Source organism: Centropristis striata, chromosome 17, assembly GCF_030273125.1.
Source record: "Centropristis striata isolate RG_2023a ecotype Rhode Island chromosome 17, C.striata_1.0, whole genome shotgun sequence".
NCBI classification, from domain to species: Eukaryota; Metazoa; Chordata; class Actinopteri; order Perciformes; family Serranidae; genus Centropristis; species Centropristis striata.
The window spans coordinates 9,109,133-9,123,304 of record NC_081533.1 but is presented as its reverse complement, the minus strand read 5'-3'; the positions used below and the strand labels follow the sequence as shown (position 1 = coordinate 9,123,304).

The window sequence follows — 14,172 nt, the reverse complement described above, 5'->3', positions numbered from 1 at the left end:
TCTGGGTTCACCTTCAGGGGCTGTCCAGTCTGACTCAGCAGGTAGTCAACACCAAGCAGCTCTCCTACGACAAAGTTGAGATAGAGACAGTCACACACTTTATTAATCGTATTCAAAGCATTATATATATATACAGTCATGTGAAAAAATTAGGACACCCTATGAAAGAAGTGTTTTTTTTCCACATATTTGGACATATGGATATTTAATATCAATTTCAACAATACTGAGAGATTCAAGTAATATAACTAAACAATTTAAACTGAATAAATTATTTTTTAAAACCTTCTGTAAAATGTAATTTAAAAAAAAAGAAATTTCTGGTGAGGAATAAATTAGGACACCCCCACATTTATTCCCACTTAAAATGGCTAAAATCACACACAGGTGTATCACATCAGGTGCACATGATTAGAACATCATTACTTAGCATTTTGAAGGAGGCTTGCCCTATTTAAACCTCAGACATTCAGTTTGGTGTGATCCTGACTGTTGAAGTGAGAGTGAAGATCATGGTGAGATCAAAAGAGCTGTCTGAGGCCTTCAGAAGGAAGATTGTAGCAGCTAGTGAGTCTGGTAAGGGATTTAAAATGATCTCAAAAGAATTTAACATCAGCCATTCCACTGTCCGGAAAATAATCTATAAGTGGAGGACATTCAAAACAACATCCAACATGCCCAGGTCTGGCCGTCCAAGCAAGTTCACCCCGAGAGCAGACCGCAAGATGCTGAAATTAGTCACCAAAGACCCTAAAATGTCATCACGGGACCTACAGCAGGCTCTTGCTACCGTTGATGTGAAAGTGCATACCTCTACAATCAGAAAGAGACTACACAAGTTTAACTTTCATGGGAGGTGTGCAAGGAGGAAACCATTGCTGTCTAAAAAAAACATAAAGGCCAGAATGAAGTTTGCCAGAGAGAACATGGACAAAGACCAGGACTTCTGGAATAATATTCTTTGGACAGATGAGTCCAAAATTGAATTATTTGGACACCAGAACAGAAGACATGTTTGGCGTAAACCAAATACAGCATTCCAGGAAAAGAACCTCATCCCAACTGTGAAGCATGGAGGTGGAAGTGTCATGGTTTGGGGATGCTTTGCTGCAGCAGGACCTGGCCAGCTCACCATCATAGAATCCACCATGAATTCTACTGTGTATCAGAGAGTGCTTGAGGAACATGTGAGACCATCTGTAAAAAAATTAAAGCTGAAGAGGAACTGGACCCTGCAACATGACAATGATCCAAAACATACCAGTAAATCCACCAGGGACTGGCTGAAAACGAAGAAATGGAGAGTCCTGGAATGGCCGAGCCAAAGCCCAGACCTTAATCCTATTGAGATGCTGTGGGGTGACTTGAAACGGGCTGTACATGCAAGAAACCCCTCAAACATCTCACAGCTGAAAGAATTCTGCGTTGAAGAGTGGGGTAAACTTTCCTCAGACCGATGTCAGAGACTGGTAGATGGCTACAAGAAGCGTCTCACTGAAGTTATTTCAGCCAAAGGGGGTAATACTAGCTATTAGGGGGTAGGGTGTCCTAACTTTTTCCTCAGTTAGAATATGCATTTTTGTTGTTATCTTTTGTTTAATGAGTGAATCAAGGTTATTTTTTGTTGTTCAGCTGCAATTAAATCACTTTCTTTCCCAGAGATAAATAAAAACAAGATTAGACATCGGTATGTGAACATTTCTTAATAAAGAACTGAATATTTAATGGGGTGTCCTAATTTTTTCACATGACTGTATATATATATATATATATATATATATATATATATATGGCAATGCAAAGTACAAATCATGGCTCACTGAATTTAAGTTCAGACGCACAAACCCACAGTATTATGTAGCCAGATATCAATTAGACATACCAGTGTATCTGGCAGGTGGTGTGTATGCGGGCAGACGCGCTCGGCCAAACACCTTCAGGCTGTTGGTGTTCACGCAGTGGGCCACATCCCCGGCATAGGTGAGGAGACATGCTGGTTTGGTGGTCACTGCAGCAGTCCTCCTGTCCTGGTTCCACCTGTTCAGGCCTTCCAGGAGGTAAAGCTGGAAATTCAGTGCATTTGCACTGGTTCCTGAAAACAGCAAAAATATTTATGCCACAGACACGGGTATTTCCTTTCAATCTGAATAATGCTCTCAAAACAAAACATAAATAATTTAAAACATAATTTGTAGAAACAACACCAACCTGGAATGAACCTGTTCAGGTGGCAGTGGAAGGACTCCAGGGATGTGGACCCTCTGGCACACCGGTACCTGGTTAGGATGACTCCTCCTTTGGTGGTGGTACCTGTTTCTGTGTACAGTTGTACACCTGGTACGTCCTGGATACACCTGACATGGCGTTTCTGCACACGCCAGATGTGCTCCATGCGCTCCTGGTGCAGGAGTGGCACCCCCATAAGATCACTCCTACTTGACCCCATCAGGTTCTCCAGCAGGCGCTCTATGAGGCTGATGGTGGCATCCTCACTGCGTGTTCTCCTGCGGCAGTACTGTGCCAGCTCCTTCTTACTGATTCTCCTGTCCACCAGGAGATCAGTAAGTCCAGAGACACCCTCCTTTCTGAGCTGCTCTCTCTTTGCCTGCCGCAACAAAGCAAGGTCCCCTGCATCCCACTCGAAGATGCAGGCAGACAGGCAACCCATGAAGGTGGGGTAGAGGGGATGGGCATCTGTGGTGCACCCAGCAGCTAATCTCCTCATAAAATGCCAGATGTCTAGCCGTATGTGGAGGTCTGGCCACTCTGAAAATCTGGTCTGCAGCTTGCTTGCTCCCTCCTGAATACAGCAACCACAGTCCACATACAGCAGCACTGGGGGTGGAACAGCTGCCTGGCCGTAACGCTCCATCACACCAGACACCATGACATCCAGTCCTGGCCCCTCCAGCACCGTCAGGACACTGGTAAGGATCTGCCCAAGCTGGTTCCCTATAGAGGTCACCCAGAGAGCTGTCCCCCTTCCAGAGCTTGTCCCAGCCAGCTTCTTTGTGATCTGGAATTTGACAACAGTATCTATTTAAGACATTATCTATAGTAGCAAGTCAGTGTATGTAGATGTTGTGTATGTAAAAAAAAAAGTTCATTTGTCATCCCATGTTGACATCATTATTTATTACCTTCTTAGTTGAGTCCATTTTTAAGATGGACCCAAACACTGAGGTGATGCTGGCCTTGATGTGGTCCATGCGGGAGAGTATGTCCCTGCCATAAACAGACAGCAGCCAGCGACTGGTGGGGATGTCGATGGGGTCTGGGGGCTCCTGGCAGACCACTGGGAAGAGGCTGGGCTGATCCACAAAGTCAGCACACTCCCCAAGATAATGTGCTAAGCGGTTCAGCCATTCCTCACCATGGTTCTCCCTGAGCTGCTTAACCATGCGTGCAAGACTGTTCCCCAGTGTCCGGTCCCGCAGAAGCCGAATGACACGGATGTCACAAGCATATCTGAAATGCACATTGTTGCGTTATTGTCTGTTGTTCCAAAGCCACTTTATCTGCACTTTATCTGGTCATCTGATGACCCAGTCTACTCACATGAGATAGGGAAGGATGTATTTGAGTAATAATCCCAACATCATAACAGGTGATTATTTTCCAAATTACATGTTGCCTGTTCCAATATCAATATTTAATCTCCTCTTACACCCTGTTTTGCTAAAGCATACTGAAATACACTATATCATGTATCATGGTCAAAAACCTAATTATTGGTTTAATTCATAGTCACCATCTTGTCATTGCTCTTGTACTCACTTGCGGGTCAGAATCAGCCGAAACATCTTCTGGTGCGGAAGGTCCAGCTGGTCCCTGACAGTCTGGCTGGTTGACAGGTAGTTCAGGGAACACACAGTGCACCTGAATGTCTCTGTCACCAACAGGTAATACCTGTCAACATCCAGGACCTTCCGAGCCCTCTTGTGGACACCATAGCCTGTCAGCTGCTTCCCACAAGCTGGGCAGGACACCCTCACCTTCCACAGGTGGTAGGGCATCCACACCATCAGCCGATGGGTGAAGAAACGGTCCAGTGTTGGTGTCTGGTGGTAGATGAGCGCTGGAACAGGCGGCTCGTACCACAGCTTCAAATCTGGCCGCAGTTTACCAGAATTAAAGAGGGTGTTTGCAATCCACCTCTGGTCCTGCACAGGGAGGGTCTTGCTCATTTCCCCCGGTAACCAGAATGAAGCTGCGTCGCCAGCAGGCGCTGGGTGAACTCCTCCAGACTCATCCTGTTTGGGAGACAAAACAAATAGGAAAATCAATTAGGTTATTACATTAATAAAGGTTGTGTTAAAGGTTACTTTTGATAGAGCCAAACCAGTTAATAAACACTGTACTGACAGAGGCTGCTGCCAGGCTGGGTCTCCTCACAGAGGGTGGAGCAGGGCTGGGGGTCCTCACAGAGGGTGGAGCAGGGCTGGGGGTCCTCACGGAGGCCGTAAAAGGAGTCCTCACAGAGGATGGAGCAGGTGAAGGGCTTGGCGTCCTCACAGAGAATGGAGCAGGTGAAGGGCTTGGGGTCCTCCTTGCCACTAAATTTGGCTTTGGTGAGACCGACCCACCAAAACGTGATTTAGTGAACTGAAAGGAAAAATATAGTATAAAATGTAGTTTTACCATGCAGCACATAACATATGTTTCATACACTATAATAATTGCTATAAAAATATTCACCATTGCCAAACTAGGAGGGGGACGCAGGAAAGACTGCGGGGCTGTAGCACCAGGTTCTGAGTCAGGGGCAGCAGTCACACTCAGGGTAGAGCCTGAGGCCACAGACTGCTGCTGGTGAACATGAGGGGCCGGCTGCTAAAACAAATTCATGACAAAATGTGATGTAACAGCAACAGCACATAAAAGGTGTGCAATGCAAGATTTACAACAATGACATGTTATTTTTTAATATATATCACCTGAACAGCATGAAAACCACAATTACAGCCTGTGGACCCTCCAAAGAGGGTTGTCTGACCACGAGTCTGCATGGGGCATTTCTCAATCTGAAACAAACAGAATTAGCCTGGAGTTAGTCCCTCAGTATACATTTCATTGTGATTTATATTATCTTCAGATTCAAATAGCTGTTTTTTATTAAGTGACCTGAATACTAATGATAATCAGTGATAGGTGCATTATACATAATTTTATGTACTGTGCTTTCTGATAGAGGTCATGCCACTTCCGCTGCCTTGGGGCTGGTCTATTGCCTGCTCCAGAAGGCCAAACCCCAGAGCTGGCAAATGCCCTCAGCCTGGACATCCACTCTCCATCTCCAATACCTTTGTGGCTTTTTGTGCTCATCTTAAAAAGAAAAAAAAAAAACAATAACAAGTTGCAATTATGTAAACACTGAATGCAAGCATGCATTGAACACAAACACACACTCATGTAATGCTACTGATGAAAGTTGGTAACCTATCACCGCTTAACAGGTAGTGAGCTAGTTAGATGATGCATGCTTGCTTTAACTGTGCAGTGGTACAATGTCGGACAATTTTATAAGGGGAAATTTGTCAGCAGGCACCAGCCCTAAGTAAGAACCGGGGGATAACAAAAATGTGTATTTGAAGTAAGATATTATGAAATTCAAATAAGAATATGTACTTTATGTAAAAACAGTCACACAACAACATATGAATAGTCAAACAATAAGAATAAAAAAATAAACTTGTGAAAAAACTGATCATTATATTTTTTTGTAGAGAATTGGTGTGAAAAAGAGTGGGGATGGGCTAAAATCATATTTTATTCTGTCTTTTAAGTAGTTTTTAATTGATGAATCTTCAAATTATGAGGACAAAGTGCAGGATACTTTTCATGATAATATAATGTATTGTACAGATACTCTTCATTTATATAGTGTATGTAATGATGATGAAAAATGCACCGATTCAATTTAATGTATTCTACAGATACTCTTCATTCATACTATGCAAGTACCGGCAACGAGCCGTTTATTAACGTTTACAGTACATCATATTGTTTGTTTACATTAACGACGTTATCTATTAATAGCAGGCCGTTTAACACACTGTTACACTCGCAATTAAAATGGCAATACCTTGTTGGAACTACTACCTGATGGAAATAAAGCGTATAACATATGACTGAATATGTAGTTTAAAACATTTAGTGATCGCTTCTGTTTACAGTACATCATATTGTTTGTTTACATAAACGGCGTTATCTATTTATAGCATGTCGGCGGATATCGCCGTTTAACTTAATGTGACACTCGCAATCAAAATGAGATTGCCTTATGTGGCAGGTGGATGTATAGTAACGTAGACTGTTTGAGTATGACATTAAATACATTTGGTGATCGCTTATGACATGGTCTTGGTTGCTTACATGAACGGCGTTATCTGTTAATAGCATGTCGGCGGACATCGCCGTTTAACTTAATGTGAAACTCGCTAACACAATGATATTGCCTTATGTGGCGGGTAGAAATGGCTGTTTGAGTATGAATAAGAAACATTTACTGTTAACAGTACATCATATCGTTTTACATAGACTGCGTTACCTATTGATAATATGGCGCCGAAAATTGCCATTAAACGTAATTTGCCTCTTGACATTAAAATGACAAAAGTAACTCTTGCGGCAGGTTACTGCTATGACTGTTTGAGAATAGAATGAAAAACATTTACCGATCACTTACCTTTCACGAGTTATCTCCGGCTGAAGTCCAGAGAGTAAACCGCCCGGAGACCGATAACTTTGAACGTCGCTGTCGCATTGGAAAGAAGCGTCGTGATTGGCCGCCATCAAATCTGACATTGGACAGAAGCGCCGTGATTGGCCGCCGTCCAATCTGACATTGGACAAAGATGCGCCGTGATTGGCTGTCGTCCAATCTCACATTGGACATGGAGTGCCCTGATTGGATGAATAGGTTGGAGGTTGAACAGCCGAACTTGATCCAGGTGCCGCCACAGATTACATTACATTACTTATAACATTTCAGTGACAGCGGTTCTTCCTTTCTGGAGAGTCCGTTTGCTGACTGGGTACAGCAAGGTGCTGTAGTCAGACTGGACATCCGACACTGATCACAACAGCATCCCAGTGATGTAGCCAAACGGAGCCATGCCAAGTACGGGTTGTTTATGAGTGCCTTGGCAGGTGCGGTGCTTGCCTACAACAAGACGGACATGATGCTCCTAGTCCAGGCCGTCAGGAGTGGCAACGGAGAGCTGTACGCCAGGTATTCGGATGAGGAGATGATAGCCTTCCTCAAGCCTCACCAGGTCAGATCATATGTGAGGCGCATCACCCGTGGGGCTGTGGTAAGTGTGACATTGATCCATGTATGCAATTTTTGAATAAGAAGCAATCTTGCTTATTTTCTGTCAATTTTGGATTCAACTGTACTGGAAATAAATGCAAGATCATTAGGAGTAGCAACACTTTCCAATTATTGTGATGTGATGTAACACTCAAAGCTGAGAATATACAGTCATGGAAAAAATTATTAGACCTTTGTTTCTTCAATTTTTGTTCATTTTAATGTCTGGTACAACTAAAGGTACAATTGTTTGGACGAATATAATTATGGCAACAAAAATGGCTAGATATCAGCTTTTAAATTAAACTCTTGTGAGCTATTTTTTGTTGTCATCATTATAGCTGTCCAAACAAATGTACCTTTAATTGTACCAGGAACAAGAAAGCAAGGAGAGTCTGGGTGGTCTAATCATTTGTGTGTGTGTATATGTTATAGGAGTCTGCTCTGGTGATTGAGTCCATCATTGCTGAGTTCAGGGGACCAGCAGGCCTGGACATTGATGGAATCCACCTGTTCAAATCAACAGAGGCAGTTGATGCTCACTGGGCAACTGCAAGCAAGTATCTCGGTTGCATGCAGGTGGGTTAATGTCTTTTCACTTTTCACCTTTTTTTTTTTCATACAAATCTATGGTTTGAAAGCAATTTATCCACAAGATCGACAAACCCTGCTATACCACAGCTGCAACGTTAAGCCGTTTCTTGCTCCAGTTTGCCATGGCTCCACTTACCTCACCACCAGGATGCCAGAGCTGCGTTTCCTTCAGCAATCGGATTACAGAGCTGGAGCTGAGGATATCCAACCTGTACAAAATCCAGGATGTTGAGAAACAAATGGACACAATCATTTTCGGTCCCGCTCAAGACACAGCTCTACACGCTCAGGAATGGGAAGACGTTTTGAGTGTTCACGATTTTCCTCCGCTGTTTAAGCACACAGAAAACTGGCAGCTTCCTCCTTCACCCACTGGGCTACATGTGACCGGCGGATCACCATTGATTTCTCCACCGAATCAACCTGTGCGTCCTGCGCGCCGTACTCGCCGCCGCTCGGAGCCGAATTTCACCCCGGCACCGCGTCGTCGTCCTGCTGCTGCAGCTCCGGACTCATCCGTCACCGGGCTTAAGCGAGCGGCTCATCACACAGAGAGACGCAGCACCTCCGCCACCGCATCCACCACCAGCTCCTGCCCAGGAACCGTGTCCAGCCGCCAACGATGCTCATGACCACAGCCATCCCAGCCGCCCGATGGTGCTTGTTGTTGGGACATCCATGGTCCGACACGTACGCATCAGAGGTTGCCGCACCTCGTGTCATCCAGGTGCGCTCGTTAAGGACATAAATGACTCCGCCCTCCAACTGTTACATCACCACCAGTCTGTGTCGGCTGCCGTCCTGCACGTCGGCACATGTGATATCAAACTACAACAGTCTGAGAAACTTAAGGATGACTTTTTTCCGCCTCATAGACACTGTCATACACACAAAGAAACAATGCATCATCTCTGGACCGCTTCCCCCGCCCTGTTTTGGGGACATCAAGTTCAGTCGTCTAAGGCAGCTGCACATCTGGCTGAAGGACTACTGCTGTGCCAGAAGCATCCCCTATGTGGACAACTTCACAACTTTCTATAACAGAACTGACCTGTTCAAACACGACGACTCCATCCAAATTTTGCTGGTTCCCGCCTATTATCCATGAACATTGAACTTACACTCCGCTCCTGCAAGGCTTTCAGTGCATGAAGGTATGACAACCAAAACACACCCTATCCTCCACTCTCTGTCTCTCCTCCTGTATTCAGTATCCCTGTTGTTATTTCAAACGCTCAAAAACACAGACTGACTATTCCCAATAGAATTCACAGGCCAAAACATTTAATAACTATAAGTCCTTCCAAAATAATTCTAAATCCAAAATCCACAAATAACTTCTCTGATGACTCCAGGGAAGAGCTATTTAACCCACAGGTTTTTAAATCAAGACGTGGCCTGAGATTGATGCATTTGAATATGAGAAGTCTGTGCAATCAATTTAAATTAGACCAACTGGAAAATTCTAATATCACAGACTGACCCAGACATCCTGGTCCTAACAGAAACCTGGCTCAAAGACAACATACATGATTCAGAAATTTCCCTGCAAAACTATAATCTATACAGAAGTAATTATCCAACACGCTCTTTGGAAAAACTGCTTTCAATTTTTCTGCTGCATCTACCTGGAACATCTTCCAACATTCACTCAAACTCAACACAATTATAACTATGGGCCAGTTCAAAACTATGATAATCAATAACTCTGCCTTTCGCTGTAACTGTTTTTAATGTTTCTGCATGTGTTTTGTCTGTACTGTTTCGTGTTTTCTCTGTACTTTGACATCATTGCAAATGAGGGGTTGCCCTCAATGATTCCTCGAGAAAATAAATAAAGGATAAATGGAAAAAAAAATGAAATGAAATCATGTGTCATTATAAAACCACTCACACTTGTGGACACCAGTTTAAATAAGGAACTTGAATTTGTTGTGTTTTACAGGATCCCCCTGGCATACAGCTGTATGTTTCTGTGAAGGTGGTGGTGCTGAATGGTGTTCGGCTTAAGTACAAGTGCCGGAGAGGCAGTAACTCTTTGGAGGGGTTGCACGCACACCTTTACAATGCCATACCTTCAGAGATGTGGGATTATGCCATTCCAAGTGAGTAATTGAAAATAAACACTCAAATATAGCGTAGTTTCAATGATGCATTTTATTTCACAGCTTTAGTCATCACTTCTAAGCCTATACAATACCAGTCAAAATGGTCATGTGTTTCAGGCATACCTGATGGCCTTTGCTGTGCAGTGGAACAACCGCATGGCATCACTCCGGGTTGCTGGTGGTCAGGGTTGGCAGACGCGCGGCAGATCCAGCGCATCAATCAGCAGGCTGAGGTTCTGTTCGGCAAGGAGCACGTCCTGGAGCCCAACTTTGCTGCTCCAATGCCCGTCCCTGATGCGTACGAGCACCCAGACGAGGAGGAGCTCCTTAACGTGGAGCAAGCCGTGTGCCAGTGTACCAGCTTCACTGCTAAGAATTTCTATGTCCAGAAAGGTACAGCGCTTAATCACACATTTAAATAGTACACATGAAGCAAGGTTATACTTACTTATCGATAGTTTTTCATGCAAATTCTAGCAATGACAACAAACATGGTATAAAGTTAACTTTTAACATCATGAAGCAAATAAACATAATATTGCATAATACACATGGTGGTTGTTACTCAGACACCATTGTGATTAGTGCAATTTCATATTTGCAGTTGAGGAAGAGCAGTCTCGTGAGGAGGAGGAGGAGTCGGCTGAGAAAGATGAAGATGAGGAGATGGCAGACGAGGGTCTTGGCATGTCTGCAGAGTCAGAGGAGGATCCTATTGACAGCTTCTGTAGGAACCATGCCATCCTCACCAAGGCAGAACAGGTGGAGGAGGACAGCCCCGCTCTGCAAGATGTGCTCATGACCGAGAGACATCTGCATCTGCCAGGAATAGAAGAAGTGCTCCTAGAACTGGTAGACAACAGCGACCGCCACCTAGTGCCAGCTGACCTGAGGCAGAAGATCGTCACCACCGCCAGCTCTCTTCACGAGCATGACAAGACCGCCGCCAGATTTGTCAAAAAGTATGAGTCCAGGTGGGGCTACACCCTGTTTGGCTGGTGTCTTGGGGCTGACACCCACGAGACCAGAGCAGCTCAGAAGACAAAGTTTGGCTGGATGAGGTTCCCTCAGGCGGCACAGGTAACAAAGGACAGCCGTCTGCTCTACCTCCTCATCAAGATGCTCAAAAATCGACCGCCGTGTAGTCAACTGTCCTCCCCCAGTAAAGTCGTGGCTTCTATAAAGGGGCAGCATAAAAGGATTGCAGACCGACTCAGAGACGATGCCATCCTGTGCGGCCTTGCCATTCCTCTGCCCAATGTGAATGCTAAATCCATCTCCACCTTTATTGCGAGGGAGGAGAAAAAGGCCAACTACAGGGCAACAGTAATGCCCAGAGTAACACCACACCAGAAAGTGTTGTAAGAGACACCGCTTACAGAAGCTGCTGTGCTGCCAACATCCTTACCCTCCACCAGATCGGCCTGAAGTGCAGTACCAGCACCTTCATCACCTGGCTGGGAAAAGGCAGGGTGAGAAGCGGAGGTAAGTTGTAATGAGCACTTCCTCCTGTTGGAAGGACTACTTGTGTAGACTGTGAAAATCAAAAAGCACTTATGGCATATCAATACTCATCATCACGTTTGTTTTATATTTCCAGGTTAGCTTTTGAAGAGCCAGAACCGGCCCCTTGAGCCAAACCCCGCGAACAGGCCCATTCAGCCAAAGCCTGCTGCATCTGCCCGTATTCCACCCGCTGTGTCGGCAGCTGCACCTCTACTCCTGGTTCTTCCTGTACAGCCACAAGCTCCCTCCATCAAATGTCTTGGGCCATCAGGCAGTCAGGGCTTTGTACCTGTGGCACAGCCCCCTGCACCTGCCACCAAGCAACTCATGCCCAACAAGTCCTTGCGGCCATGTGGGGCTTGCCAAGTGCCTCAGTGTGGTGGGCAGCGTAAAAGGTACACACCTTCAAAGGACAAAGCAGCTGGAAACAGCCAGAAAATATTTACCTATTGCCCGGCAACTGGTTTTGAAGATGTTTTTTATGATAGTTTTGAACACTTCAAAAGTGTGGTGGATATAGCGTTAGAAAAGAGGAAAAGCAATTAGAAAAATACCTGTTACTTACCTGTGTGATGTGATCTCCTGTCCTGGTTTTAATCTGTCTGTGGGAAAATTCTGCCAATCTTTGAATGCACATTGTAGTTTTTTAGTCTTTTTTTTATTGTGCCTTCCTGTTATCTGCATACAAGTTATGTTCTTTTTTTGTGTAGTTCAAAATACACTCTGTTTAAAATACACTTTGTGGATTTTTATCAGTTAAATCAAAAACCAAAAAAATTTGGTAATTTCTGAAGAACATTTAATGTGATAATGTACATAAAATATTTGAGTGTTTTTATACTTGTTGTCTGGCCTTTGCATATTTGTTTTGCGAATAATATTTGGTAATCTATGAATAACATTTTAAGGGATAAAGTAAATAAAAGATTTTGTAGCACATTCATTGTAATTTGTCTATTCGAGGTTCAACTTCGTAGTTTGCCTTTATTGTCATTTCCTCTTACTACAGTCATGGAAAAAAATATTAGCCCACCCATTTAACTTCAATTTCTTGTTCATTTTAATGCCTAGTAAAACTAAAGGTACAATTGTTTTGACAAATAGAATGACAACAAAAATAGCTCACAAGAGTTTCAAGTATCGAGCCAATTTTCTTGGTTTTCTTGTATATATTTCTTATATTTGTTTAAACAAACCATGTAACATTTTTTTTATTTTTTTTAGGCATTTTATAGAGGAGATATTTAGAGTTAAGGGGGGGAGGGCAGAGGGGAAGACATGCGGGAAAACGCTCAGAGCCGGGCTGCCCGCTGAGGTTAAAATTAATTAGTAGATTTTTGGATCCGGTTCGGCAGTCCCCCTGGAAGGACTCGCTGGCAGGCCACCTGTCTGAGTACGGTGAGAGGAGCGTATACAACCTCTGTGTCTCCTCTCCCAGAAAAGACTACGGTGGCCTGCCGCGTTCTATCAGGAGGCACTAGAGGCATGGGGCAAAATTCTGCCCCACCTCAGGCCAGAGTGCAGTAATAAGGAACATGTGATGCAGCTACCTTTCCTCTCAAATCCGGCTTTTTTATGGAGGGGGAGGTGTTTGATAAGTCGATGTCTGACAGCTGCAGGCCTCACCAAGGTGGGGCAGGTCGTTGGAAGCACTGTAGAGTTTGACACAGTTAAAGTTTGTAACGAAATTAAAAAGAGAAACATACTGCACAAGAGAAGTCAGGTGGCAGAGCTGGGCCACAGGTTCCATCAGAGCCTGTTGCCTGAATGGCAAAGCCTCCTAAGGGGCAAAAGCTGTGAGGTGCAGGGCGATGCCTTGAGGTTCCTTTTGTGCCTGAAAGCCGACATTGGTACAGTATCCTGGTAGCCAAAATCAAACAAACACCAGCATCCGTGAAACATTGGAAGAAACCATTTCCCACCCGGCCAATACATACAATCTGGAAAAACAGATATCCCATTGAAAACTTCCAACTCTTTTCATTTAGATTTTAAGATCAGGCACAGGAGAATCTTCACAGGCATCGTCCTGCACCAGATCGCAAAACATCTGTATAACAGAACCTGCTCGGTGTGTGGTGAGAAAGAGGAGGACCTGGAACATATCTTCCTCCACTGTAGGGCCCACACCGGACTCTGGAAGGAGGTATAGCAGCTCCTAGGGCAACACTGCCACTTCCCTACAGTTACTGAGGAACAGTGGCAGTGGGTCCGGCTGTTTGGACTTAACAAGGACAACAACACTCAACAAGAATCTCATTAACATGGTATTTGCCTTTGCGAGACAAGCAATATGGACAATGAGAAACAGTGAACAGTGTAAGACTGTTGATGCTCTTCCGGTCATACAGTGCACTAACAGCCTTAATCTCGAGACACTCCATGTTTAAAGAGCATGAGGAGGGCGAGGAGCGAGGTTTGGACTTTGCCTTCTGAGAAGTGCATAAATAATTGTGTATTTGTTTTTTTGTCAAAGTTGAGTTTGCTAATGTATGTATGAAAAATACACTCAAAAGAAGTAGAAGACGTGGACGGTAAAGTATTAAATGAAATAAAATACATTAAAAATAGAGTGCATAGTTATTATGGAGAATTATTTAAAGCAGAGAAGAACAAAGGGGAGTTTAAAGAAGCTATGGATAGTATTAA

The 14,172-nt window shown here is 44.1% G+C and overlaps 1 protein-coding gene and 1 long non-coding RNA gene across 2 annotated transcripts; one reads left to right on the top strand and one right to left on the bottom strand.

Moving 5' to 3' along the window:
• Positions 1–4,570: 4,570 nt before the first annotated feature.
• LOC131989049 (uncharacterized) lies at positions 4,571–5,076 on the bottom strand. Its single transcript, XR_009395919.1, has 3 exons — positions 4,938–5,076; positions 4,699–4,830; positions 4,571–4,605 (listed from the first exon to the last, which is right to left on the bottom strand). It is a non-coding gene; the product is annotated as an uncharacterized LOC131989049 (long non-coding RNA).
• Positions 5,077–5,691: 615 nt separating this feature from the next.
• On the top strand, positions 5,692–11,740 carry LOC131990158 (uncharacterized). The gene is made up of 6 exons (XM_059355558.1): positions 5,692–7,277; positions 7,751–7,894; positions 9,855–10,014; positions 10,135–10,410; positions 10,622–11,502; positions 11,618–11,740. Exons 1-5 carry the CDS (start codon positions 7,137–7,139, stop codon positions 11,380–11,382), a joined length of 1,482 nt encoding a protein of 493 aa, XP_059211541.1. The 5' UTR covers positions 5,692–7,136; the 3' UTR covers positions 11,383–11,502; positions 11,618–11,740.
• The last annotated feature ends 2,432 nt before the right edge of the window (positions 11,741–14,172 follow it).

Excerpts from the sequence above, each read along its gene's own strand:
- LOC131990158 (XM_059355558.1), top strand. The coding sequence starts at position 7,137 with ATGAGTGCCTTGGCAGGTGCGGTGCTTGCCTACAACAAGACGGACATG. Across the intron at positions 7,278-7,750 it reads CCTTCCTCAAGCCTCACCAG|GAGTCTGCTCTGGTGATTGA; the intron begins GTCAGATCATAT and ends TATATGTTATAG. Across the intron at positions 7,895-9,854 it reads AGTATCTCGGTTGCATGCAG|GATCCCCCTGGCATACAGCT; the intron begins GTGGGTTAATGT and ends TGTGTTTTACAG.